General features: G+C 38.9%; 2 protein-coding genes and 1 non-coding gene across 5 annotated transcripts in view; 1 reads left to right on the plus strand and 2 right to left on the minus strand.

Moving 5' to 3' along the window:
• The window catches only part of AP4S1 (adaptor related protein complex 4 subunit sigma 1), a 39,280-nt gene extending 22,789 nt beyond the window's left edge, over nucleotides 1–16,491 (minus strand). The window contains exon 1 of one of the 2 annotated variants that reach the window (XM_053670516.1): nucleotides 16,144–16,489. The gene's annotated coding sequence lies outside the window, so the exon portion shown is untranslated. Of the gene's footprint in view, nucleotides 1–16,143 lie in introns of both variants that reach the window. The other variant, XM_053670517.1, reaches the window with a different exon arrangement.
• LOC119061174 (small nucleolar RNA SNORA66) lies at nucleotides 14,598–14,726 on the minus strand. The gene has a single exon (XR_005084734.2). It is a non-coding gene; the product is annotated as a small nucleolar RNA SNORA66 (small nucleolar RNA).
• STRN3 (striatin 3) overlaps nucleotides 15,450–27,550 on the plus strand; it is a 118,270-nt gene continuing 106,169 nt past the window's right edge. Inside the window, exon 1 of one of the 2 annotated variants that reach the window (XM_037161630.2) lies at nucleotides 15,450–16,026. In XM_037161630.2, coding sequence (XP_037017525.2) covers nucleotides 15,745–16,026 — 282 coding nt within the window. In that variant the 5' untranslated portion in view covers nucleotides 15,450–15,744. The remainder of the gene's footprint in view (nucleotides 16,027–27,550) is intronic. The other variant, XM_037161631.2, reaches the window with a different exon arrangement.

Below are 27,550 nucleotides of genomic sequence, written 5' to 3' on the forward strand. Positions count from 1 at the left end.
TGAGATGAAAAATGTTGAAAATCACTGCCCTTGAGTGATTTTCCTTTTTTGATCGTGATTGTGAGAGGTATTTCATACTGTGACCGTATATAGGAACGTGTATTATCTGAAAGAAAAGTTCACAAAACAGTGCTCACCTGTACTGTGCATTGTGTGCTCCAGGATTTTCTTTGACATTTCATTTCGTGAAAACTGAAGCTGTGTGGGATTTGGGTTACAAAGGTGTGTGGATTTTTAAAAATTCAGCGAATGTACTTTAAAGATTCGTGCATTTATTATATGTAAATGTTCTAAAAGATTTTATGTATTTATTTTTAGAGAGAGGGGAAGGGAGGGAGAAAGAGAGGGGAGAACCATCAGTGTGAAAGAGAACCACCAGCCGGTTCCCTTCTGCAGGCGCCTCAATCGGACAGCAAACCTGCCACCCTGGCAGGGGCCCTGACCCAGGGTCAAACCTGTGACCTTACACCTTGTGGGAGGATACCCACCACCTGAGCCATACTGTTCAGGATGCTTTATTATACGTAAATTTTATAAAAAGAAACTAATATGCTAGTTAATGATATAAATGTTCAAGTATTTGGGGGAAGTGTATTGACATCTATACTTTTATTTTGTGTCCTGACTGGGAATCGAACCAGTGACCCTTTGGTTCACAGGCTGGTGCTCAATCCACTGAGCCACCAGCCACGGCTTTATACTTTATTTTGAAATGAACTAAAAACTAAGATAAATTAATGGATAGATGGATGGATGGTTAGATATATGATAAAGTAAGCATAGTAAAATATTTATGGTAGAATGTAGGTGGTGAGTATATGGGAATTCACTTTGAAATTCATATATATTATATAATTTATGATACAAATATTATATACATAACATATATGTTATATATATAATTAGTAGTCCCTTAAATGAAGTGTTAAATGAACACTAACTTGATGTATTTTCACCATAAAATAAACATGCAGACTCTGCAGTAGAATAGAAAAGTGTAGATAAAATCATGTTAAGTCACAATGTCAGAACACTAAATTCTATACTCACATGGATTACAAGCATGTAGAAGGAACATCTAAATAGCTAAAGATTAAAGAGACCGGATAGAACCGTGGCGGAGTGGAGTGTTGTCCCATATACTAAAAGGCCGAGGGTTCGATTTCTGGTCAGGACACATACCTAGGTTGTGGGTTCAATCCCTGGTCCAGGTGCCTAGAGAAGGCAACCAACAGATGTTCCTCTCTCTCTTTCTCACCCCCCTTCCTCTTTAAAAAAAAAATCAATAAACATATTCTTGGGTGAGGATTAAAAAAAAAAGAGAGCAGATAGAAATCATACAAAAACAACAAGGAATAAAACAAGCAAGAGAGAAAAAGAGACCAGACAGATGAACCGTGAAAACATTATGCTAAGTGAAAGAAGCCAGTCACAGGAACAACATATTACAAGATTTAATTTACACAGAATGTCCAGAATAGGCAAATCTTCAGAGACAGCCAAGTAGATTAAAGGTTGACAGGGATGGAGGTTCAAAGGGCGAAGGCTAAGGGGTGGAGCGTTCTGGTGATGGTTGTACAAACATGTGAATATACACGAGAGGACAGAAGCCACCGAATTGTAAACTTTGAATGGGCGAGTTGTATGGTGTGTGAATTATATCCTGTAAAGCTCTTTTAAAAAAGAGATAGATAGACCAGACAATCAGGAAGAGCTTCCAATGCCTAAGCTAGAATTATCTGAACAACAAATAACGTACTAGATTATAACCCTTAACAGGAAGACAAGCAACACAATTAAAAAATGAACAACAGATCTGAAAATACATCTGAACAAAGAGGATACATGAATGGCTAATAAGCGCTTGTAAAGATGTTCAGCATCATTACTCCTTAGTAAAATGTCAATTAAAACCACTACTATCTCACGCCCACTTGAATGTCTGTAATTAAAAAGGGAAAATAAGTGCTGGCCAGGAAACAGAGATACTGGAGCCCCATACAGTGCTGGTGGGAACATAAATGTTACAGCTACTTGGGAAAACAATTTGGCAGTTTGTTGAAAAGTCAGACACAAATTTATCATATTATCCAGCAACTCTACTCCTATGTATATACCCAAGGACTGAACACATATATGCACAGAAAAGACCTGAACATGAAAGTTCACAGAAGTATTAATCACAATAGCCTCAGAGTGGAAACAACCCAAGTGTGCATCAGTTAATGAAGAGATAAACAAAACATGGTGTATCTATATAATGGAAAACAATTCAGCAATAAAAAGGAACAAAATACTGCTACATGCTATGAAGAATGGATGAATCTTGAAAACATTGTTAAGTGAAAGAAGTCAGTTGCAAAATTCTACCTATTGTATAATTCCATTAATATGAAATATCCAGAAGAGGCAAATCCATAGGTAGAAATTATATTGCTGGTCACCTAAGGCCAGGGGAGGGAAGTTTGGAGCAAATTGGGCATGGGATTTCTTTTTGGGATGATGTAAATCTTTTAACACTAGATTGTGGATTTGTATGACTATAAATTTACTAAAAATCATTCATTATATATGTACATTGTACAAAATTCAGAGCTAGCATGAAATATAAGCAGGGTACAAGCAGAGAAGCAGAAAAAAAGGAATTATAATGATAAGCAAAAGAGAAAGGAATTATAACAAAATGTTTTTTCCTTAAACCTAGATGGTAGGACTAGGGGCAATTTTTATTATCAATCCTTAATTACCTAAGTTTCAAGAAATGTGTTACTTTTAAAAATGTTTTTATTTATTGATTTTTTTAGGCGCAGCGGAGAGAGTGTAAGAGACAGAGAGAGAGAAATAGCAATTTCGATGCTTTCACTGGTTGATTCCTGCATGTGCCCTGACCGGAGAGCGAACTGGCAACCCTGGCCTGCGGAGACAGCACTCTAACCAACTCCACTGCCGCCCAGGGCCAGATCTGTGTTACTTTTAATGCCACACACAAAACGTCTGTTTCAAAGTCAAGCTACATTATATAACTCTGCAAAATTATTCAACTAAAAATGTTTATTTTGAATACTGAAGCTGTTTCATTTCTTGTGGCATTTCTACATGTCATATTTCTTTAAAATATATATTGTTTTTCAAAAGGGATGTGAGGAGAGCATCAATTAGTATGGCCCAAACACAGACACTATGGAACAGATACTGCTAGGTTCTGTTTGCCACTGTATCAATTCCTTCCATCGGCCTCCTGAGCGCTTTCTGAACTTCCCCAAACTTCCATGAGGAGAAACCACAGATCAATAACAGATTTTCATCTGATTTGGAGCACTTAACTCAGAGTTTGTAATATGTTATATACTCTTTTTTTTTTAGACACTAAAACAATTTGTTTCTTTGCTTCAGTATTTAGCGGAATTCCACACTGATCGAGTCTCCTCATCTGTCGCCTGGGACTGACAGCTTCCTGCAGACTTACTGGGAGAGGGGAGAGGGGAAAGAGAGGAGGGGAGAGGGGAGGGGAGGGGACTCCACAGAGTCCCCTGGTTCCCCCTCCTCCTCCCCACTGTGAGCCGGCTATTCTTCCTAACAGATTCTTCCTATTGCAGTGCTCCTGAAATGTGACTTCAAGAAACTTGTCATCCATCCTGCCTTTCTTTTCATCTTTTCTCCTGACCCTTGTCCCTATTTGTCTATCTAAACCTCTCCTCTATGATTCAGGGTATATTTTCAGTAGCTTTAGCTGAGACTTTTACTGCTGTTAAATCTCTGGGCCACTCAAATATTTCAATATTTGATTAATTTGGCACTAAATACATGTATATGTATGCTGCTTTATTTTTCACTCAAATACTTTTTAAAATTTTATTTATTTTCATTGTTCAAGTACAGTTTTCTGTCTTTTACCACTCAAATACTTTTTAAGTAGCCAAAAACCCTTTAAAATCTTAAATTCCAATCAAATTCAAGATTTGTGTAAATCCTGAAGCTATCGGTTCTGCAGAAAAATTAGGAGAACGCTTTGAGAATAACCCTTAACAGTATATCTGAAAAATCTCTAAAGCTTCATGTATCTCTCAGATCTTGGGCTAAAGCCATTTTGGTAAATCTATTGAAAAGTCTGATTAAATTCTGGTCCAAAACACAATGTAAGTGTCCAAATAAGTATGATTATTTGTAACTTTAAAACATAAATAAATCAGAGACGAGCTGGAATCTTTACTGAAAAGGAAAGATGAAGTATTTTTGCACATGTTCAAGTATCAGATTTCCTGTCCTAAATTATGGTGGAAGAAATTTTAAGGTCTTTACTAGGAACATGATTAAGGCAGGGGGAAGAAAAACAGTATTTTAAAAACTGAGGATAAGGAATTTATATACTATTAATAGACCATGACATTGTCTATTCGAAAGTGCTTGTTTTATTTTTGCTCGTTAGTCATCTGTGTGTGTAAGTGTATGCGTGTGTGTGGAGTGGGGGGATGGGGGGCTTGGGAAGAGTCTGGCTGCCAGTCATCTGCCAGAGAGGTGCCAACTGTCAGGCTTGGTGGTGGCGGGAGGTGTGCGCAGCTTAAAGCCACACACTGCTGGTGGCTGGGTTCACTCGAGCCTGTTACTGTTATTGCGTATCTCACCTTCCACTCTTCTGAGGATGGAAAAGTTGCTTTGGGGCAAGTAACTGTATTCAGGCTTCATTATCACAAACAATGGGGATTCCATGTATCTTTCAAAACCAAAATTTATTTTTTTCTTCCAAAATTATCTTTCTTGTATTTGGTTTTAGAATCAGGTAATTTATTTTGAAATTTAAAATGGGGAACTAAATTTTTTACTTTAACACATCGTGGGCATGGCTTAGAAATAGAGAAGCAATAGCCCTGTATGGGTACTTTTATTCTAAGTTGTTTGGTTAAATTTAGCCATACAATTTAAATATTTGTGGTTCATGACTGAAAATTTTCATTGAATTCTTGGGTTAAAATGACACCCAATATCTTAGTTTTAAAGAAGCAATGGGGACCAGAGATTTAGAAATCTCCCAGTGGCGATACTCCAGGGCTTCATGCTGTGATGTTATGATGTGTCAATAAAGAGGAACTACAGGATAGAGCGAGGATTACTATGTAATAGTTACTATTCCTATAAAATGGTGAATCAAGTTTCCCCCTCAAATTAGCAACTACTTCAAACCAGATGTTCTGGATTGATGTAAATTTAACTTCTGAATTTCTTAATTTATAAGGATTTTTATTAATTCTTGTTGGACATCTGATTTCCCAGAAGAGTTGTTAAAGACATATAAAGACAAGTTTTTCTAATACATTTTTTTCCCTCTTCTGAAGAGTAGTGAGTGACTCAGTAGTATTGCATGAGAATTCAAATGACAGGCTTATAAATTGCTCTTAGAGAGTCAAATATAATGTTACAGATTTTAAATTCAAATCGAACTAAAGGAATTAAAACCTCTATCACAAGAAGCAACCAACAGAATTTCTCTCCCTCTCTCCTTCCTTTCCCCTCTAAAGATAAATAAATAAAATCTTTAAAAAAAAATTTAAAAAAAAATAAAATTAAAATTTGATATGCTGATGACTCCTATAGTTTTGTGTCAAACAAAGAAGAAACAAATAAGTAAACAAAACCTCACTGGGGTGCAGAGGCATCTCACTTTACACAAAATATATCTCTAAGAAGTCGAATATAAATAGAAAATTTAAGGGCTATGCTGAAATTATGAAAAACGTTTATATAAAAAATCAGTCCATAATTTATCTGAAATTAATTTGTTTCACCATTATAAAGTCTTTGACCCTAATGTTCACATTACCTGAGGGGAAAATTAGATATCATGTGATTTTTTTTCATTAAAAATAACATACAAGAAAATAACACTCTGAAAATAGAGCTATGCATTAAAGGTATAAAAATCTTCCTAAAGTGTGCCCTGAGTTAAAATCAAGCACTATTAAAGGCTACATTAATATTTTTGGAGCCTGAAGATATCACTTGGGAGATTATGGCTGCAATAACAAATTCTCTCTGCAGATCATCATTCTAAAGGAAGCAATGAAACAAAATTACATTACACCTCAATTTGGGGATCAGTTTACTTACCCAACAGGATCTTTTTTGTTAGTGACATGGCCACGGCTAACTCTAATTCAAGTAATTAGAGTTCCTAGGGTTTGATGGTGGTCGTGAAAGACCTCCGCTGCTACAACCTGACAGGCAGTACTCACTCTGTCCTATCATGTGCGATTATGACCCAATATACCAACTCATGCAGAGAGATAAGAATGGTACAAGACCCTTACACAGAGCTTACTAGACAGCCAGGTGCTGTTTCGAACACTTTACCTCCACTCAGTCATAATAGCTCTACCAGTAAGAGACTGTTTTTATCTTTACTTTATACAGATATGAAACTTAGTCACTTGCCAAAGGTCACTCAGTAAAATGGTGGAGGAAGGACCCAATTCCTGTTGCCTGATGCTGGCACTGGGCTCTCACCTCTGCCCTTTAGCTCCAGGTCTGCTTCAAGATTCTAGTAATTCAGCGATGGCTGTAACAGCGTGGGCGCAATTTCATTGCCTGTTCACTAGGGGTGTAAACCTAGCTCTGACTCTCTACACAAAAGCGTTTACTGGTTAATATGGATATTTTGGCAGTTCGGTCTTGACCGTGCAGCAGAATACCAAGGGCACGATTCTATCAGACTGTTTAACTTTTAGTTGATCTCAACATGGGGCCTATTTTAGGCCTCAGAAGTGGCTGAATCAGATACTGTAAAACTTTAAGACAGTAGAGTCCTTATCGCTAAGCTTACCACACTTCCTTTAACATTTGTGATTAGACCTCAACTTCCAAAATTCTTACATCTGATTTGCTCTTAGTGAGTTCAACTAATCTCCTTTTCTAGTTCCAATAAATAAAACATACCCAGCAAACGCTGCCCAAGGCTAGTTTGCAGACACGTATCTGAATTTAGTATCATTCTCGTTCAGCTCAGATGTCACAGTAACGGCAGAGCCTTTCAGGCGGCCTGCTTGGCTGCCCTTTGCTAGGAGCCTTTTTGGTTTTCTCAGTTTCACGATAAAGTGTAGCAACATGTTACAGCTCCCACTGAAACTGTCCACGAAAGATTCAAGTTGTCAGACAGAAGCCTGCCCAGGCTGTTGCCCAGAGGACATTCATACTTACATTTATGCTCATTTATACCTCACGACCCTTGAATAGCACCCCCTCCACACACACACACACACACACAAAAGCCACAATAACTAGTAGTGGTCAAATAAAAATATTTCAACAACAGGATTGTAAGAAATAACTTTAGGCTACATAGCAGGCAATTTAAACCCTAAAATGCCTAGAATATACAGAGGCAAAAAAGGCAGCAGAGTAATTTTGTGATCTCCCAGAATCTTCTTGTGAAAATGGTGAGAACGGCTAGGACAGAAAAGAAAGAAATTCTACAGCCAACATCTTTACCAAAAAAGCTGGGTAAAAATCATCCCCCTGGAAATCTAGAATAATGATTACTTGAAGGCTGTGCTGTGACACGTGTGCTGCAAGAAGTTTTACAACAGGCAATACCTGACTCTTCAATCAGGGGCACTGACCGCTTCTCCTATAGGTTGTCAAAGAAAAGAAAAAAAGAAAAGAAAAAAGAAAACTGACAATAGCCAACACAACAACAACTATTTGATGTGAATGAATCAAAATTATACCTATTTTTGTCAGATCAGCAAGAAATATATTTATAGGTGTGCCACACAATTTTAATAATTAGTTCGTATGTGCCGTGAGATGACAAAGGTTGAAAACTGCCACTCTACGACACCAACAGGTATGATCAAACTACTCTTAGTGACAAGAAGGGGGTGACCACAACTGTGCTGATAGAATGAAGGTTCAAAAAGGTGGAACTGTAAGGGTCAAAAGAGCCCAGACACCCAGAAATCACCAAGTCACCCATCAAAGAAAGTTCCCTGACCCTTGAAGTGAGAACCACACAGTGGGCACTGAGAGGATGACCCACAGGGTCCCTTTGCCAATGAGTGCAAGGAAAGATCTCATCTCAAACCCTAAAGGCCTGGAAACACCCAGCAGAACCTCTTTTATAGAAGAATAGACCCTGCATGGGGAGAGAATGTCAGGGGTCAAACAGATATATGTGTTAAAAGACAGCTCAGCTCAGGCGGATAATAGCTAGGTCAGGATGACATTTCATGTATTACTGAAATTGAGACCATGAGACATTATGTGCTGCCTTATGTGATACATTGGGAAGTACTCTGCATCCCCAATAGCAAGTATTTTTGCCAAAAAACTTAATACCTGAGTCAAACCCAGCCTCTCTACCTAACTTCTAGTGTATAGAAAATATAGAAGGGAAAGGAATATGCTAAATAACACAAGAAAAATGCAATCAGCTGAATGTGGGAAATTCTACAGGATAAATGAACACTGTCTCTTCAACAAACAAATAGCATGATGATGGGGAGTGAGGGGAAGGCAAATCAAAAAGAAACCAAAGACATATCAGCCAAAGGAAATATGCTCCAACCAGGCATTAGACTGAATGAAGGAATAACTATTAATTGTGTAGGTGTGATACCACTATTGTGGTGATTTTTCAAAGGCCCCAATCTGTTAAAGGTACTAGAGAAGCATGAACCAATATAATGATAACCAGGATTTACTTTAAAACATTCCTGGGGTCTGCCACGGGAACCCGAGGAAGGCGGGGGAATTCTAGTCCAAGGTATCTTTAGTTTGGCAAGTAATGCTAGGGGTACAGCTCCCCCTTTTGAGTGGAAAATTTATGGATAAGAGGTTATCGTTGAAATCAAAAGGTGGCAGGCATGTCCCAGGAATATTACAAGGATGTGATCCTGTGCCAGAGGTGTATGTGATGATGGCAAAGAGCAGGCAGCAGAACAACATTGGAATCGCGGTAATAGGAAAAGCAGTATCATCGTGTGCTCATCAGAAAAATCAACTGCACGTGTCTCCTCTCCAAAGGGCCTGGTTTACTATGAAAAGTAGGCTGCATACGTTTTCATATCAAACTTTTTGTTAAATATATTTTTTATCAGTCAAAAAAAAATCCTGGTGGGCTCTCACTGGAGCACACCCACGTCTTTCTTCCTTCTCAGGTGTGCATCTTTCCCTTCCCCCGCTAAAATCTAAGGGTCCCCACAAGACTTGCAACCAGAGGAGCAATGGACAGTGGCAGCTGAGCCCAGGTTACCCCCCTCACCCCGTCTCCCAGGCCCCTTTTTCCCTTACTTTTTCAACGAGCTAAGAGCAGCCCTGCCGTGGCTCACTTCTTTCCTGGAATGTTTCCAGGGAGCCATAGCAGAGCACTGTGCAGGCTCTCTCCTGATGCTTCTTCTGTCCTAAGCCTTTCCTTTGTTTCACTGTCCCCAGCTGTAATAATCGTGCTCTCAAAAAAAAAAAGTGTCTATTACGCACAATTTAAAGTATGGGGGTCACTATAGTAAAACCTATAAAACAAGGCACAAAAGATAGTAAGTTATTTTTTAAGAACTTTCTTATTGATTTTTTGAGAGAGAGAGAGATGGGGGAGAAAGAGAAACACCAATTTGTTGTTCCATTTATTTACGCATTCTTGTGTGTCCTGACCCTGGATCAAACCCGCCACCCTGGTGTATGAGGATGGCGCTCTAATCAACTGAGCCAGATGGCCAGGACATCTGTAAGAGTCATTTTTAAATGCTCTTAAAAATTCTTCCATTTTTTTGTGGGGCAACTGTCATGTACGTTAGGTTAGTCTATTAACAAAAAAACAAAACTAAAGGTGAGCATTATTTGAAAATATGTTGTTATTAAAAATAAGTTTTTGTAAACTTTGTCAAGTTTAAAACATTCTCCAAAGAGAAAACTATAGGTGACACAGATTTTCCAGGCAAGGCATCCATGTATGGTATCATTCTTTTGAACATTCTCCCCTGTTGCACTGACAGGAGACCAACCACATTTCCAAGATTGTTAAATTATTACCTAGGAGAGTTTTGGCAATTTTCCATTCAGTCACATTTTCCAGTCATTTGGTTCTCGTGTTTATAGACCTAGTTGTTCAGTTTCAGCCAATGTCCGGGAGGGACTCAGCTCCAGGCCATTCTTTGTTTTATTTCCTTCAATTTTGACATCTCTGTGAGTTAGCTATTATACAACATTATCACAGACTACTGCTTTCTGACTCATAGTGCCCATGAGACAATTCAGGAATGAACTTGGACTAGAATTTTATATAGCATGCTGAGTTTCCTAAAAGGTTTTGGTGCCTATTTGTCTACAATCTGTGAAGATCCGTTTCCTTTTCTTTACTACACATTATTTGAATAAATAGTTCAAGTGCCCTGCAATGTATTTCTACAATTTTCTTAGCCACTGGCAACTACTGTAATGAGAATTAGATATCTGATCTTATTTGGCAGGTCAAACCACAGTGCTGATCAAAGCTGACTCCTCCTTTTTTGCTCCATCTGCATTATACAGCTTGCTTCCTTGCTTTCTGAACACACGTCGGCTCTTCTCAAAGATCTTTCTCTGGGCTCTAAAATTCAGTTCTCTGTATTCATAAATGTAACTACGTAATTCTCCCAAGTGACTGAATCACCTCAAACTACCTAAAAGGCCCTGGCAAAGGGAGCTCAGTTGGAGTGTTGTCCTTATACACCAAGGTTGTGGGTTCAATTCCTGGTAAGAGGACACAGGAGAAAAGAACCAATCAATATATCAAGAAGTGGAACAAATCGCTATTTTCCTCTCTCTGCCTGCCCCTCCTTCCTCTCTCTTTCTAAAAATCAATAAAAAAAAAAAGCCCTACCTAAAAAGGATTTCAAAAGTACAAATGATAAGGTGACATTCTGTAAGGTGTACGAATGTCTAACCACTATGTTATATATTTGAAACTAATATTATATGTCAACAATTAAAAATAAAATTTTTAAAAAGACAAAATAAATCAGATAAGCAAAAGTACATATAATCTGGAACCACAAACAGCAATACTGAGCTCATGGTAGGGCAGCAGGAGTCAGAAGGGAGACTTATTTCTTGTTTCCAAATACTTACACACACACTCACTGATGTAAGAGTAGGGACCACTTTCTGTTCTACTTAGGGGCCGCAGAAGTGACCTAGAACTCTTATCTCAGCTTTCTCTCCTCCCCATGGAGGTATGCATACTTGTCACCACCTTTTCAGATGATGCAGAAAAATGACTACATTACCTAAGTGTTTGTGAACCAGTTAGAGCTCTTTGTTAGAAGGATGTCAGGTACAAAGTCAGCTGCATGTTCAGGTAAGTAATTACAGGATATCAAATAGTTCTCAAAGGCAGAGTCAAACTCTTTGTAGTGGGATTTTATAAAAATCAGGAAGAAAGCATCTGAGTGTTAACTATTTCGAACTTATTCAAAAGCCTGGACTTCCTTGACATATCTTTGCAGTTAGGGGTGTTCAAACTTTTGGCGTCTCTGGGCCACGTCAGAAGCACTGTCTCAGGCCACACATTAAATACACAAACACTGACAAAAACGAAAACGAAAAAAATCTCATAATGTTTTAAGTAAATTTATGATTTTTGTGTTGGGCTGCGTTCAGAGCCATCCTGAGCCACAGGGTGGACACCCCTGGACATAATATATATACATAATATATAACAAATCCCATTTTGATCAGAAAGAATAAGATGTTGAGATTAGCTAAAAGAAAAGAAAAAAAACAGCTAAAATTCTAAACTGAGTAAAGACATTAATAGGCATTCAGGAAGATCATCAGTAGTACACATAAACTGAGAGAATCAATGGGAGTGGAGGAGGGAGGGACAGACTGAAGAAAGGACAGAACAAACAGCAAGCTTCAAGCATGAGACTGAAGAGGAAATGACTCAGCCACAGTGTAGGGAGGGAGTTCCAGGTAGGTGAGTTGTAGGTGATAATATGCCTGGGAAAGCTCCTGACTTACAGTAGACAAGATTCTAGTAGCTCACTGCAGAGCGTCCTCAGGAGTCATGGACACAAAGCACAACATCAAGACTGTAAAACACATTTTCCCAACAAAGGAGAAAATTTTGGTGTCTTTTAACACTTGGAGCAGTTCTGGTCATTGAACTCTAAGAGATAACTGGTATAGTGGTAGCAAAAAACTAATAAAAATGATTGAGGGGAAAGGAAAGTATTCATATCAGTTTAGTCTAAATTTAAGTTATTCATCAAATGTTTACTGGGGATCTCACTGTCCCAGACACTGGAGGTACCGCTCCGAACAAGAGGGCATGGGTGCTCCCCTCTAGGAAGCAATCCTGCAGACGAATGATTGCATGATCTGGGAAAAACAAGGCGGAAGCCTGCATTGACATTAATAAACATAATTAAAGTGAATGTAGACATGGTCAAAAAGAACTCTTCAAAAAGGGAGCACAGTAGAAATTTTAAAAGAGATCATTTTAAGACAGATCTGGACAGATATTAAGGAAGGCAGCGTCATTCGTGCTAATTTGCCTAAAACTAGACTGGAAAGTCTGTAAGGGCAGGGATTATGTCTGCTTGGTTAATAGTGGATCATCAGGGACTAGCAGAGTATCTGAAAAATAGTAGCCAATCAAGAAATTTAAAAAGAGCCCTGGCTGGTGTAGCTCAGTGGATTGAGCGCGGGCCTGCGAACCAGACAATCACGGTTTGATTCCCAGTCAGGGCACATACCGGGGTTGCAGGCTGGTTCCCTGCAGGGGACTCATGAGAGGCAACCATACATTGATGTTTCTCTCCCTCTCTCCTTCCCTTCCCCTCTAAAGATAAATAAATAAAATCTTTTTTAAAAAAAGGAAAGAAATTTAAAAAGAATAAATAAACGAGTGAAGCAAAGACATGCAGTACCTGCTATGTGCAGGTGCTAGTAAGAGTTTCCTTGACCAGTACATAGACAAATTTAAATACTGTGGTAAGTAATAGGAAATGAACATGAATACTATTAGGATGAGGTTCCTAAATAATTCAGAGATTTGGAAAGCTTCTTGGAAGAAGTAATACTTGGCCTGAGTTTTGAAGGAAGAAGGTATGGATAAGCACTGGGCACAGCACGTGTTAAATTCCTGTGGAATGAAACATTATGCATTTGATGAACCAAGAACGGTGCAGTTTGGCTGGAGAGAAGAATGGGGTGGCATGATGGTATGATGATAGATTAGGTGATAGGAGCTTCTAGAATCTGAAGGATCTTTATATGCTGTGCTAAAATTTGGTATTTGTTCTAAATCTGGTGATCACTAAAGATTTTAGGTAGGGAGTGACAGGATCAGATCTGCTTTTTGAAGATCACTCAGGCCATTGGCAGTACTGAGAGGTAGAAGAATAGAGGTGGAAAGGTTTAAATTAAGACATGAATGAAGATAATGGAATAAGATATGAAAGATGTCACTGAGAAAGAGATTGGATGTGGGTGATAAGTGAAAAAAAGGGACCAGAATGACTGCCAGGCCTCAGGTTTGGGTGTAGTGCCACTTAAGACAGACAACAGAAGAGGAGTAGAGTTTTTTGTTTTTTTGCAGGTAAAGGGGGAGGAAAAATATTATAAATCTAATGTTTACTTGAATTTGAGGTACCAGTGGGAAATATAAGTGTGCAAGTTCTGCTTCTTTGATGCCTACATCGCGGAGGTCAATCACACTCTCTCACAAATGTTTCTTGTTGTATATAGGTCTTGAGGCAGCATGGGATTTCTGAAATTTTATGTGCTAAGAGTCCCTTCAAAAAGAAACAGGGGGCCTCAAAAGCAGGTTGAATGTTAGTTGTTTTAAAATGGAGAAACAGCCTTTAATAATACTATAACCTAAGACCTAATTTCATTTATAAATAAAATATGGCAGCATGGGTAACAAGTCCAATCTGTTTTCTAAACCATAACAGGAGAGCAGACATGATAGAACAAGATGTATTACTTTATCTCCTTGAAATTATACTCTGAGTGGGAGCATTTGAGATCTTGCTCCCAGCCATGTATTGTCAGCTTGGCTTAAATAAACTCTTATAAAAATTAAAAAAGAAAAAAGAAAAAGAAATTATACCGAGTGCTCATATATATTCCATAGTAAAAACTTTATTTGTAGTAGAGAAGAAAACATTTAAAAATGCAACCAATTTTGTTGCACAGTTATAATTATTAAACCTCTTTTTCTTACTATGTTGTTAAATATTATCTTAGTTCTATTTTTCAACTAAATGGTTAGTAGCTACATTAACTTACAGGAACTTACTAATTCATTAAGGATGTTTCCTGGCAATCTCATTATATAACACACACATTATGGTTCTTAAGATTACCTTGTCTTTTATGTGTATATTATATTCGCTCAAACAACACTGAATGACCCAAGAAAACATATTTAGTCTTTCATCTGGGATTCTAAATTGTATTCACGATGCATTTTAAAATTTCCATCGAAAGATTCTAGTATGAATTAAGTACTTGCAACCTCATTCACTTATAAAATACCAAATTGTTAGTCTAACTAGTCCCCTTCAAAGTTACCTTTCTCCTTCTACCCACCATTTAAAGATCCAAACTTTCTTTTTTTACATTGTACTGGGACAGAATGGGCCACTTCAGAAGTTTCTGAGGCTAATGCATTTCTACCACAATTAATTTAACAAACCTGGTTCCCCTCACTTCTGCAACAACATGCAGTCAGTGATGCGAGTTTGCAGAAGATCTGAACTCTCTCATCACCTCCCCATCTCTCTAGGGGAAAAAATTAAAACAGTAGCTCCTGGTCCTCTCCCCAAACACCAAAACACAACACGTCGCATAATTAGAAAGAGGGGAGGCAAAGTGGAACAAGTTGCGACGGGTGACCGGGCGCGCAGAATTGGGACCAAAGCCGGGGCTCGAAAGGCTGACGGGGTATCATTCATCAGGTCCGGAAGAATCTGGGCTATCTGCGCAAAGAGAACGTCCCCAAAGCCCCAGAAACGGACTGACTGGTGCTACGAAGCAGAGAAACAGCGAGTGACGGAAAGAGGCCCGACCCACTGGGACTGCCTGAAACACGCAAGGAATGCAAAAGAAACGTTAAGAATCCGGGACCGGCTGCGGTTGGCCAGAGGGACCGCCAAGGTTAAAACTAAGCTCTAAAGGCAGGCACTTCGCTGAGACCCTTGGCTGGGGAAAGACGCTTGTGAAATGTGAGCAAGGGAAGTTGGAGAACAACTAGCTCCCAAAAGTAGGAGTGGGTAGCCCTCTGACCCGTCCCGGCAGCTAGAAACCCCCAGCAAGTCTGGGGGCGGGCCTAGGGGCGGGGCCGGGGCTCCGGAGCCACTAACTGCAAGCCAGACTGCGTCCTCAGTGCGCCTGCGTAGGGTGAGGCCGGACTCTATTTGGCTACCAGGCGTGCTGCGACAGCGGCGTTCTGTACCCAGCATGCTGCGCGGGGAGCGACGGCACTACGTCCATCTCTTCCCAACCCTGCCCCCTTTACCCCCTCCCTCCAGGCCCCCCTATCCCCGCTTTCCCTAAAGTGAGTGAGACGGGCAGATGGAGGAGGGAGTGTAATGGCGGCGGCCGGCAGCTCCCTGCTCTGACCCACGGCAGACACACAGCAACTATACCCTCCCCGCCCCAATCACAGCTGGCCTCCGCCCCGCCGCCGGAGCGGGGCCATCCTCCCCGGCCCTTCCCTCAGCTGTCGGCGTCTTGCCCTGCGCCCCGGCCGGGGCCCCACACACAATGGACGAGCTCGCCGGAGGCAGTGGTGGCGGCCCGGGGATGGCGGCCCCTCCACGCCAACAGCAGGGACCTGGGGGAAATATGAGCCTTTCACCAGGGGGCAATGGAGCGGCAGGCAGCGCGGGTCCTCCTGCCGCCGAGGGAGCGGGTCCAGCGGCAGGCCCCGAGCTGTCCCGGCCGCAACAGTACACTATCCCAGGGATCCTGCACTACATCCAGCACGAGTGGGCTCGGTTCGAGATGGAACGGGCGCACTGGGAGGTGGAGCGAGCCGAACTGCAGGTACCTCGCTAGCGTCGGTGTGCGGGACAGCTGCGGCAGCGGGGTTCCCCGTGGGGGTTGGGGACGGGACTTCCCTCATTGGGATCCCGCGGGCTTGGGAAGACCAGATGAGCCTACCTGCGCGGCTCGGGGGCGTTGGTCCTGGCCGCTGTTCCTGCTAGAGTCTTCCTCCCCCTTTCCCGCAGAAGCTTTTTCCCAAACCCTCACTAGCTGCGCTGTGCGGGCTTCCTTGGGGCAGCCATTTTGGCTTTTAGTATGGCGTCTGCGGGGGCTCCTCTGGAGGCGGCCTGCCCGGGCCTCCCGGGCTTCCCGGCCTTGGGGTAGAACTCTTCTCTGTGGGAGAGCCGGGCGTGAGGCTCCTGAACGGTGAACTTGCTTTGTGTTGCCTCTTGAGATGGAGAACCCGATGATGGGCATTTTACCACCTTTTCCTGGATCATCCCCTCTTTCCGTTTTGGCACGTCTGCCCCCCTCCCTTGGAGTTGGTACGCACTTGCCCCTTGACAACCACGCTTCCTTCCAGAGCTGCTACCAAGCACAATGGCTTGCCGCTGACCTGTGAAGTTTTCATTTCCTACCGCCAACTTTAAGTACCTTCACCTGAGATGCTTCCCTGTGCACTTAGATTCCCCTTCAGTTCTTCTTTAGTTTAGCCTTCTCCATACAGGCATACCTCGGGGATACTGCAGGTTCGGTTTCAGACCACCGCAGTGAAGCAAGTGGTAATATTTTTGCTGCTAGAGGGTCTTGCCTTCAATTTTTAAAAAGAAACAAACAAAAAAAAACCCACCAGTTCTGTGAAGCGCAGTGAAGCGAAGCGCAATAAAACGAGGTATGCCTGTACTGAGATTTTTTTTAGGGTACCCTTCACCTGGCCTTCCCTTCCCTTCCTCCATCCCCCCCTTTTTTAACACATAAAAAGGCAAACCAGACTATCTATGTTGTCTTTGTGAAAGGACTGAAAAAATTAATATTAGCTGGAAGTAAAATGTTCTTTTGTCACGTTACTCACAGTGGTGAAGCAGAATTAAATATCCTCAAGACCCCTCATAATTAAGCCTGACTCAATCCTCTTAAGGTGAAAATTTGATGGGCTGGTTTACCTAACTTTTGGAAGATGTTGGTAGTTTACGGGGTCATGTCTTGGATTTCAGAATGGCTATATCTTTCTTAAAGACTTGTTCAACATTTTGGGTATTCGTGTTTATTTTTAAATCCTTTCCAGGTCAAATTTAGGCTTAGGGGGGAAAAACATGCATTTAAGTAGTGTTGCACCTGTTCAGATTTATGTATATATTTAGAATGTCAGCAATATTGTTCGCTGACATATGCCATTTATGCCTATGGTGAATAGTTGGAAAAATTTAAGTAAGGAATTTTGGATTAATTTAGGAAGGGTGTACTCAAAGAAATATTTATCTTTTCAGCTTGCTTTTGAACTAGTAAACTTTGAGTCTACAAAGTAGGTTAAGTTAAACTTTTACAAAGTAAGAATGCTTACATATTTTGACACTTTATCAAGTTTTGCAAAAATTATAAATTAACACCTGTTAGTCAATTCAATGTTTTAGAATCGCACTTTGATATATTCTGCTTTTAAAAATACAACTTTCAAAAAGCTTAAGTTGAAATTGTCTGCTGGTTCTTTTAACTTGTGATGTATAGTCTACTTTAAAATACCTGGGATTTAGAGTTCTGTTGACACACAACTTTCTGTCACACCGTGTTGCAAATTTAACGTTCTCTGTGAGTGAAGATAGGCATTTATTTTTAATAATTGCATTTGCAAATGCATGGAAGCTTGGGCTCACTAATACTTTGCCAGTTTGAAATAGTGTTATGACCTTCGTACTGTTGTATGAAAGCTTGGATTCTACCACTTTTCAATTTAGCAATTACATTAGTCATTCATAAGCTTCAGTAAGGTAAGTAGCAGAGAAAATGTCTTTTGTCTAAATTGCTAAAGTATGTACATTGATGAGGTCTGTATTGTCTGTCCTACTCGCTTTCTCATCTAGTTCTTCCCTTGACAATAAGTCTTTAAAGAGAGATTCCTTTTATTTGTTTGCTTGCTTTCAGTTGATCTATATAGGTATATTTTGATATAGCCATTATAAGCTAGTTTGTTTATTTTGACAAAGTTCTACAGTGTTTCTAGACTCTGAAATTTTTCCAGGGATTTTCATCAATTCATACTGATTTTTTTTGGGGGGGGGGGGGATAAAATGTTCATGATTGTGTTTATATGCTCTTGTTCTATACATTTCTCTAAAATATTTTACTGGGTTACTGAACTAAGAGGGTTTCAAATTTACTTCCAGTATGTTGAATTTGCTTTAATTGTACTCAGTCTTTAGTAAGATTTCTTGTACACACTTTAAAATGTTTGTGTTGAATAAAATTCTATTGGGATGGTTTAAGTGACACATCAATGGATTTAAACTGTAAACTTAAATTTATTTTTAAGAAAGATAATGAGACAGCTTACTCTATATTATATAGAGTTTGGGTTACCTATATGTGTTTTTATCTACACATACAAAACTATTCAATAATGAATACGAAGAGGCTAAGTTATACCTTATTTTGATGTAAAATTTCAGTATGGAATCAAGTGTTTCCTGGCTTTGGAAAGGATGTTAAATTGGAACTTTTCAATGTGTGGGGTTTTTTTTCTTTCTTTTTTTCTGTAAAAGGAATTTGGGGTAAAGGTCTGTTTTAAAAACTTATAGCTAATCAAAGGACCATGTCTTAAAGCTCTTTTTGTCTTTGTGTGGGTTCCTTATCTTGGACTGAGGTATTTTAATATTTGTTAGTAAGACTCTGAGGCAGTGACTCCTGAATGAGAGAGCTAGCCAGAATCACTTGTAAACTTTAAAAAATATGCAGGCCCCCTCCCCTGCTTTATCCTCCAGAGATTTGGTCTCGGGCTTGGAAAAAGTGAGCTTTATAGGATGTTAGCAATTCATGTTATATAAAAATTATAACTGCCATTATGCAGCATTACAACCTTATGTATTCCTATTTTACAGATAAGACAAATTTAGGTTAAGTAACTTTGCCAAAGTCACCCAGCTATAAAGTATTGGAACTGATCTTTGAAACCAGGTTTGTCTGAATTCAAAACCCGTGTTCTTAGTACCACTCTTGTAACTACTGGGTTATATGGTTATCTTAGCATTTTTCATAGAAATGGAATCTGCCCTGTAATTCTTTGTCTATCATATTGTGGCATATATACTTCAGTACATTTCAGCAAAGTGTTTTTGAACCCCCATGATGTACGAAGTGTAATTCGTGTATGTTGTAAACATGTCCTTATATTTTTTCTGTAGTTGATATGTTATTAAAAATGCACTTGTGGTATAATACAAAATGCTTGTTTGGCAACTATAAAAACATAACATTAGATAATAGGTAAAAAATATGATATAGTCCAAGAATTTGTATTCTAAAGTTACTGATTCTCTGGCGAATGTAAAAATTTTAAGTAGTTTTTGTGTTTGCATACTCTGGTATACAGATTTGTCATAACATGATAGCTGTTTTCTACCTAACAATCTTAACCTTATGGGAGATATTTTGCTCACAGATAACTAGATTTCTTCATTATTAAGGTGGGAGAACTTTGTTTTTCATGCACCCCTTACTTTGTCAGCATTTTCTTAGAATAGTCAAAAATGATGTTATACAAATTCTGATGCTTTTCCTATTACAAGATTTTAGGATTTTACTATGAAATGACAAAAAAATAACAGTATATAGTGATTTTGTATAAAGGTGCTTCCTTTATTCTGAGAATTTTAGTCTTCGTGAATTTGGCTGTTACGCAGAGTCCTCTTTTAAATGATGGTGATGATAGAATAAAAAATATTTGATAGGATTGAGCCTACAACCTTATGTCATTCTCCCTGTTTCTTTTGTCTGCGTTATAGGCTTCATTTTTACTCTACTCATTCCATAATACCCATGTAAACACTTGGAAGAATGCTCTTCTTCCGTCGTTAGTTGACCTTTACATTGCCAAATCCTGTGGCCTTCTTACAGACCATATGGACCTAACCAACATTTTCTGCTATTGACTATTTCTTCCTCAAAATCCTCTTTGGTTACAGTAATTCCCTATTTTCCCTTTGGTCCCCTTAATCACTTTTCTTCAGGTGTTTTCTCTTCTTTGTTCCCAGTTGTTATTACCTGGGGTTCTGGTTTTCTTGTTTTCACTATATATTTCATTTGAAATTAGATGTTCAGCTATCACTTGTCATCTTAATACTTAACATTTATTATTTATCATTCACTAAGTGTTATTTTGATGCCTCAGTATTTATTAATTTAATCCTAAAAGAAAAAACAACAACCCAGTAAGGTTGGCAAATTGCTTTCTTTTTTTGTTGGGTGTTTTTTTTCTTATTTATTTATTTTTTTGACACAAGAATATTGGAGCCCAGAGGTTAAGTAATTATCTGTCCAAGATAGTGCAGCTAGGAGACAGCAGAAGTGGCATTTAAATCTGGACAAATGGCCTTCAGAGGCCATGTTTGTAACCACTTGGTATCTTTGGCTGCCAGATATCGCAGACATATTTCCAATTTCCTCTTTAACTTTTCTTTTTTTAAAGGGTTTTATTTATTTATTTTTAGAGAGAGGGGAAGAAAGGGGGAAAGAGAGGGAAACATCAGTGTGTGTCTGTCTCTCACTTGGCCCCCACTGGGGACCTGGCCCACAACCCAGGCATGTGCCCTAACTGGGGATGGAACCAGCGACCCTTTGATTTGCAACCCGTGCTCAATCCACTGAGCTACACCAGCAGGGCCCCTTTTTTTTTAACTTTTCTATTTCAAATTTAATACATCCTTTACTCAGTTCATCTCACATGCCTGCCATTCCCTTGTATAAAACACACTTGCTCATTCCCCTTTATTCCTTGTTATAGTTAATGTTTATAATCATTCTCCCCATCACTAGACAGTATACAGATCCACCTGTATATGCTGAATCTTTGGATTTTATTGATCTAGTATAATTATTCAGTGAATATATTTGAATGCTATTTTGTGCTAGGCCATGGGTAGGTAATGATGTTTAGGACCTGGCCCTCATGGAGCTTGTACTCCAGAAGTAGTAAACTGTAATAAACCAGGAATTAACAAGATGACAAATAAATGGTGATGGGAAACTTGTGTGGACAATGGGGTTTCAGATAAACATGTAGTATTTACTGAGTATTTACTATGTGCCAAGTATTATTTTGAGTTCTTAATACATATCTTAGATCAATGGGTAAATAAAATTTTTTTGCCTACCATGACCCTGCAGCCTAACCACTGACCGAAGGAAATAACCCTGATTTAATCTGTGGTTTTCATTTCTTTACTGACACCATCTCAGTTTAGGTTGCCTCTCCTGTGTGAATTCTCTGAAGTAATCTCCCCAATCCATGCCCCTCTCTTAACAGTTTGTGCATTATACTGCACATGAGATTGTATTACATATACCCTCTTCCTTTTTTTTTTTAATCTCACCTGAGGATATGTTTATTGGTTTTAGTGATACAGAAGTGCAGGGAAAGAGAGGGTAGTGGGGAGGGAGAGACAGATAGACATGCACATATTGATTGGTGCCTCCCTTAGGCACTGTCGGACTAGGAAACAAACCTCAACCTAAGTACGCACCCTAACTGGGAATCAAACCAACAACTATTTGGTGTATGGAACAATACTCCAACTAACAGCCACTGGGCCAGGGCTCTTTAATTTTTTATTATGGAGAGTTTTAAGCATATAGAAAAATAATACAGTATTTGTGACCTCCCACAAACTTGTCACTCATTTTAACCAGTAACATGTCATGACCAGTCTTGTTTTACTTACATTGCTATGCACACTTCCCAATCTACAATTATTTTGAAGCAAATCTCAGAATTGTATAATTTCATCCATGAATATTTCCATACATATTTGAAAGAAAAGACAATTACAATACTATTACAGTATATACTAAATTGTTAAAAATAATTTATTTTTTAGATTTTAAGTGTATTTTATTGATTATGCTATTACAGTTGTCCCAATTTTTTTCTCCTCTTTATCCCCATCTGCTCCTCACCCCCTCCTATCAGCACTCCCTTAATTCATGTCCATGGTTCATACATACAAGTTCTTTGGCTTCACCACTTTCTGTACTATTCTTAACTTTCCCCCGTCTGTTTTGTATCTACCAATTATGCTTATTCCATGTCCCTTTTCCCCCATTCTCTGCTCTCCTCCTCCCTACTGATAACCCTCCATGTGATCTCTATTTCTGTGATTCTGTTCCTGATCTAGTTGTTTGTTCAGTGTGTTTTTATATTTTTAGGTTCAGTTGTTGATAGCTGTGAGTTGTCATTTTAGTGTTCATATTTTCGATCTTCTTTTTCTTAGATAAGTCCCTTTAACATTTCATATAATAAGGGCTTGGTGATGATGAACTCCTGTAACTTGACTTTATCTGGGAAGCTCTTATCTGCCCTTCCATTCTAAATGATAGCTTTGCTGGATAGAGTAATCTTGGACGTAGGTTCTTGCCTTTAATGACTTCAAATACTTTTTTATCCCCTTTTTGCCTGTAAGGTTTCTTTTGACAAATCAACTAATAGTCTTAATGGAAATTTCTTCCTAGGTAACTCCCTCTTTTTCTCTTGCTGCTTTTAAGATTTTCCCCTTATCTTTAATCATGGGTAATTTATTTATGATATGTCTTGGTATGTTCTTCCTTGGATCAATTTCTTTGGGACTCTCTGAGCTTTCTGGTTTCCTGGAAATCTATTTCCTTTGCAAGATTGGTGAAGTTGTTCAATATTTTTTCAAATATTGAAAACAACTTTCAAATTTCTTGGCCTTCCTCTTCTGGTACCCCTATAACTCAGATGTTGGAATATTTGAAGTTGTCTCAGAGGTTTCTCAGCCTCTCCTCATTTCTTTGAGTTCTTCATTCTGTTCTGGTTGAATGTTTATTTCTTCTTTCTGGTCCAAATTGTTGTTTGGAGTCTCGGTTTCCTATTGGTCACTGTTGGTTCCCTGTATATTTTTTTATTTCACTTTGCATAGCTTTTTTCACTTCTTCCTCTGTTTTGTGTCAGTATTCAACTATTTCTGTGAGCATCCTGATTACCAATGTTTTGAACTCTACATCTGATAGGTTGGCTATCTGCTTGTTGCCTAAGTTTTGTGTTTTTTTTTTAGTTTTCATCTGTTCTTTCATTCAGACCATATTTCTTTGTCTTAGTGCATTTACATTGTAAGGGGCAGAACCTTACTATTCATTAGGGCCAGGCAACCCACTTCCCTGCCTTGTGTTGCTCTGTGTGGGGGAGGGGTCAGAGAGGGAACAGTGTCCCATTTTTGGCTCTCACCCCACTTTCAGTCACCTCCCCGGTTACCCACAAGCAAATTGGGTCCTTCTGGTACTGATTCCTGGGTGGGTGGTTCTGTGTGCATTCTAGGACCCTGAGTGTCTATCCAACAAACTTTCCTGTGAGGCTGGGAGTTTCTCCCACTACCTTAACCTCCACAGGATTTTATAGCCAGAACTTCTGAGGCTTTTTTTCCCCACCTGAAATCCTGAATTGTGTTGTCTGTCTTGCTCCCCAGTTGTTTCTCACAGTTTATCTGCATGCGAATGTGGAATTGCCTGGTCTGTCAACTGCTGTCTTGCTGTGCATTCTCTCTGCCCCTCCTACCAGTCTAGATGAATGTTGTTCTTTATCTCCTTGGTTGTCAGACCTACATACAGTTTGATTTTCTGTCAGTTCTGGTTGTTTTTTATTTTTAAATTTGTCATTGTCCTTCTTTTGGTTGTGTGAAGAAGCAAAGTGCATCTACCTATTCCTCCATCTTGGCCAGAGGTCGATAAATGAATAATTTCTAATACTATTCAATATTTACTGTTCAAATTTCTCATTTTCTCTTTTATCTTTAAACAGTTTGTTCAATTCAGAATCTAGATAACACATTATGCTTGGAACCCTCTCGATCGTGTTTTGCTTTTCCTTGCCATTTTTGTTGAAGAAATTAGGTCTTTGTTTCTCTAGAGGTTCCCAGAGTCTATGTTTGGTTGAATGTTGTCCGGTAGTATAGTTTAGCATGTTCTGTTGTCTTGTTTGTTTTCCCCTATTGGTTAGGGTGATCTAGGGGCTTGTTCAGAATTGGTTTATTTTTTTTTTCATATCTTGGGAAAAGGAGAGCAAGACTACTTCATTTGTAGTGATAATGTCTTCCATTAGAAGGCACACAACAATTTGTTGCGATGTTAGCAGCTGTTGATGTTAGTGCCTAGAAAATTGACTTCTTGGGGCTACCTTTAGACTTTAAAAAACATTTTTAAGAAATTGAGATGTAACCCTGGTAGGGTAGCTCAGTTGGCTAGAGCATCTTTCCAGTATGCCAAGGTTGTGGGTTTGATCTCTGGTCAGGGCACATACAAGAAGCGACTAATGAATCTAAATAATTGTAACAAGTCGATGTTTTTTCTCTTTCCTCCTCCCAGTCTCACTCCCCTCACCCCATGTCCTCCCTCCCTTTTTCTCTCTCTAAAACCAATAAATAAAAAAACTGAAAAAGGAATTGAAGTGTAATTCTCATAACATAAAATTTGCTCTTTTACAGTGTATATTTCTGTGTTTTATTTTTTTAGTATAGTCACTGTGTTTTGTAGTTATCATCACTGTCCAATATCAGAACATTTTTTCATTACCCCACAAGCGAACCCAGCAGCTACAAGCAGTCAGTCCCAATCCTCAGCATTCCTTGGCAACCATAGCTTTCTGTCTGTATGGATTTGCTTATTCTGGACATTCCATCTAAATGGAATTATATATTTTTGTGATTAACTTCTTTAACTTAAGATAATGTTTTTAAGGTTTCTCTCTGTTGTAGCATGTAACAGCCCTTTTTCCTTTTTTTTTATGGCTGAATAGTATTCTGTTAAGTGGGTAATACCATTATACAACTTGTCCATCATTTGGACATTTGAGTGTTTCTGCTCTTGGGCTATCGTGAATAATGCTGTTAACATATGTGCACAAGTTTATTTAAACCTATGTTTTCAGTTCTCCTGGTTATCTAGGTAGGACTGAAAGTGCTGGGTCATTTCCAACTTTTTGAGGAATTCTGTGTTTTTCTTACTTAAAAAAAATAAACCAGTAAACACTACAAAGTGTAGGTATTTTCTATTACTAAAATTGATGTTTCAGAAATCGATTGTTTTATGCATATATAAAACTAGTTACTCAAAATAATCATAAAAAGCAAGTTGAAATTCTTAGTATTTTTAATGAATTTATATACTAGTTTATCTTTTTCTATTTTCTTTTTTTTTACTGATTTCTTTGAAAACTGCCAGATACCCTCTATTACTTAAGATTTGTTATAATGCTTTAAATTTTTGTTTTGTGGTTGCATTTAGTTGCTCTTATTTATTTTGTAAGTTTTTATTTTAGTTTTTAATATCTTAATTATTAAAGTAACATTTATATAAAAATTAAGGCACAGAAATGTCAAAAATAGTGGCCTTTTTGTAATCTTAATCTTCCAAGAACAATTACTGCCATCTTTTTGGGTGTATATTTTTATACATACACAACCGTGATTCTCAACTGGGGGCAATTTTGCTCCCATGTTTGGCAGTGTCTGGAGAGTTTTTGGTTATTACAGCTGGAGTGGGGGTGCTACTGACATCTAGTGGCTAGAAGTTAGATGCTACTAAACATGCATAGGACAGACCACCCGCCCGCCCCCAAAAAATTTAGTCCAAAATAGTGCTCAGGTTAGAGGCCCTCATTATAACTGCAGTTGACTTTTGAACAACATAGGCTTGAACTGCGCTGGTCCACTTATATGGATTTTTTTCAATAATACACAGTTGGCCTTCTGTATCATTTGGGTTTTGCATCTCTGGATTCAACCAACAGCATTTTCCATTTGGGAATGTGGAGAACAGACTGTGTATTGCTTTATGTCATTTTATATAAGGAACTTGAACATCTATGGATTTCATATCCACAGGGGTCCTGGAACCAATCCGACACTAATACTGAGGGATGACTTAAGTTTGGAGGGAGTCCAAAGTGTTGGTATTCCCAAGCGCCACATTGTTCAAAAGTCAGTTGTAGCCCTGGCCAGGGAGTCAGTTGATTGGAGTGTCATTTTGCACAGGGTGCACATACAGTACCTAGGTTTCCTATTGATCTGGGTTAGGGTATATCTGAGAGGCAAGTGATCATGTTTCTCTCTCTTTCTCCCTTCCTCTTTTTCTAAAGTCAGCAAACATATCCTTGGGTGAAGATAAAAAAAAAGAAAGGGTCAATTGTATATCTATATGTGTGCCTTTATGTAAATCATCTTATATTCATCCATGTCCAATGCTTAGAAAAAATGCCTGGCAAGTACCTTGACTGGTATGACTCAGTGGGTTGGCCATGGTCAGGCAGACTGAAAGGTTGTTGGTTAGATTCCCAGTCAGGGCGCATGCCTGGGTTACCCGTGCAAGAGGCAGCCATTGGATGTTTCTCGCCTTCTCTTTCTCCCTCCCTCTTCCTCCCTCTATACATAAATAAATCAATAAGATAATTGTTGCATTAAAGTGTTGTTGAGTGAATATGTTAATAAGCTCTTGCTATAATGAAAAAAAAACTGTTCCATTTCAAAATATATAAATTGACTTCACGTTTAATGCCATTATAATGTTAGGTTTATAAAACTCTATAATTTGTCAAGTTAAATTTGCTCAGAATACACATACCCAAATACTAGAGAGCTAATGGCCAAAACAGCTTGTCCCCTACCCATCCTGTCTCTCTGTTCCAGCTTTCCAGCAGCACTTTAAAATCTTTCTTCTCATATTTTCATCCTTATTTTAAATAATAGAATTTAAAACAATTGAGCCACACCTGACTGGTGTGGCTCTGTGGATTGAGTGCCAGTCTTCGAACCAGAGGGTTGCTTGTTCGATTCCCAGTCAGGGCACATGCCTGGGCTGCAGGCCAGGTGCCTAGTTTGGGGGGGGTGATGGCGCAAGAGGCAACCACATGTTGATGTTTCTTTCCCTCCCTTTCTACCCACTTTTCCCAAAATTAACAACTATACTTGTCTCTGGCAATATTAACTATTACCTTAATCTTCCAGTTTGGTGATTGAGGATTTATCACATTTCCTATATCTCCTTTTACCATGTTCCATTATAGGTAATAGAACTAGTTAAATCATTAGGTTTTGCATTATTATGACCATGGAAATAATAATTTGTGAGTCAAAAAGCATATTGTGAACACTTGCTCTTTACTGTACATTTTTTGTTTTCACTAGCATTATTTACCTCCTTTTTTATTTGCTTATTAGTTTCATAGGCATCTATTGCTGTTTTTTCCTGAAAGCCATACAAATCCATCAGGGTTTTCAAACTTGCAAGCACATCACATAATCTGCCAGTTTTGCCTTTTGTGTAGAAGGAATAAAGTTGAGCAGGGAGGACTTGCCCTCCAGAGCTGTTA

This window comes from Artibeus jamaicensis, unplaced genomic scaffold (genome assembly GCF_021234435.1).
Source record: "Artibeus jamaicensis isolate MK-2021 breed Jamaican fruit bat unplaced genomic scaffold, CSHL_Jam_final contig_588, whole genome shotgun sequence".
Lineage (NCBI taxonomy): Eukaryota > Metazoa > Chordata > Mammalia > Chiroptera > Phyllostomidae > Artibeus > Artibeus jamaicensis.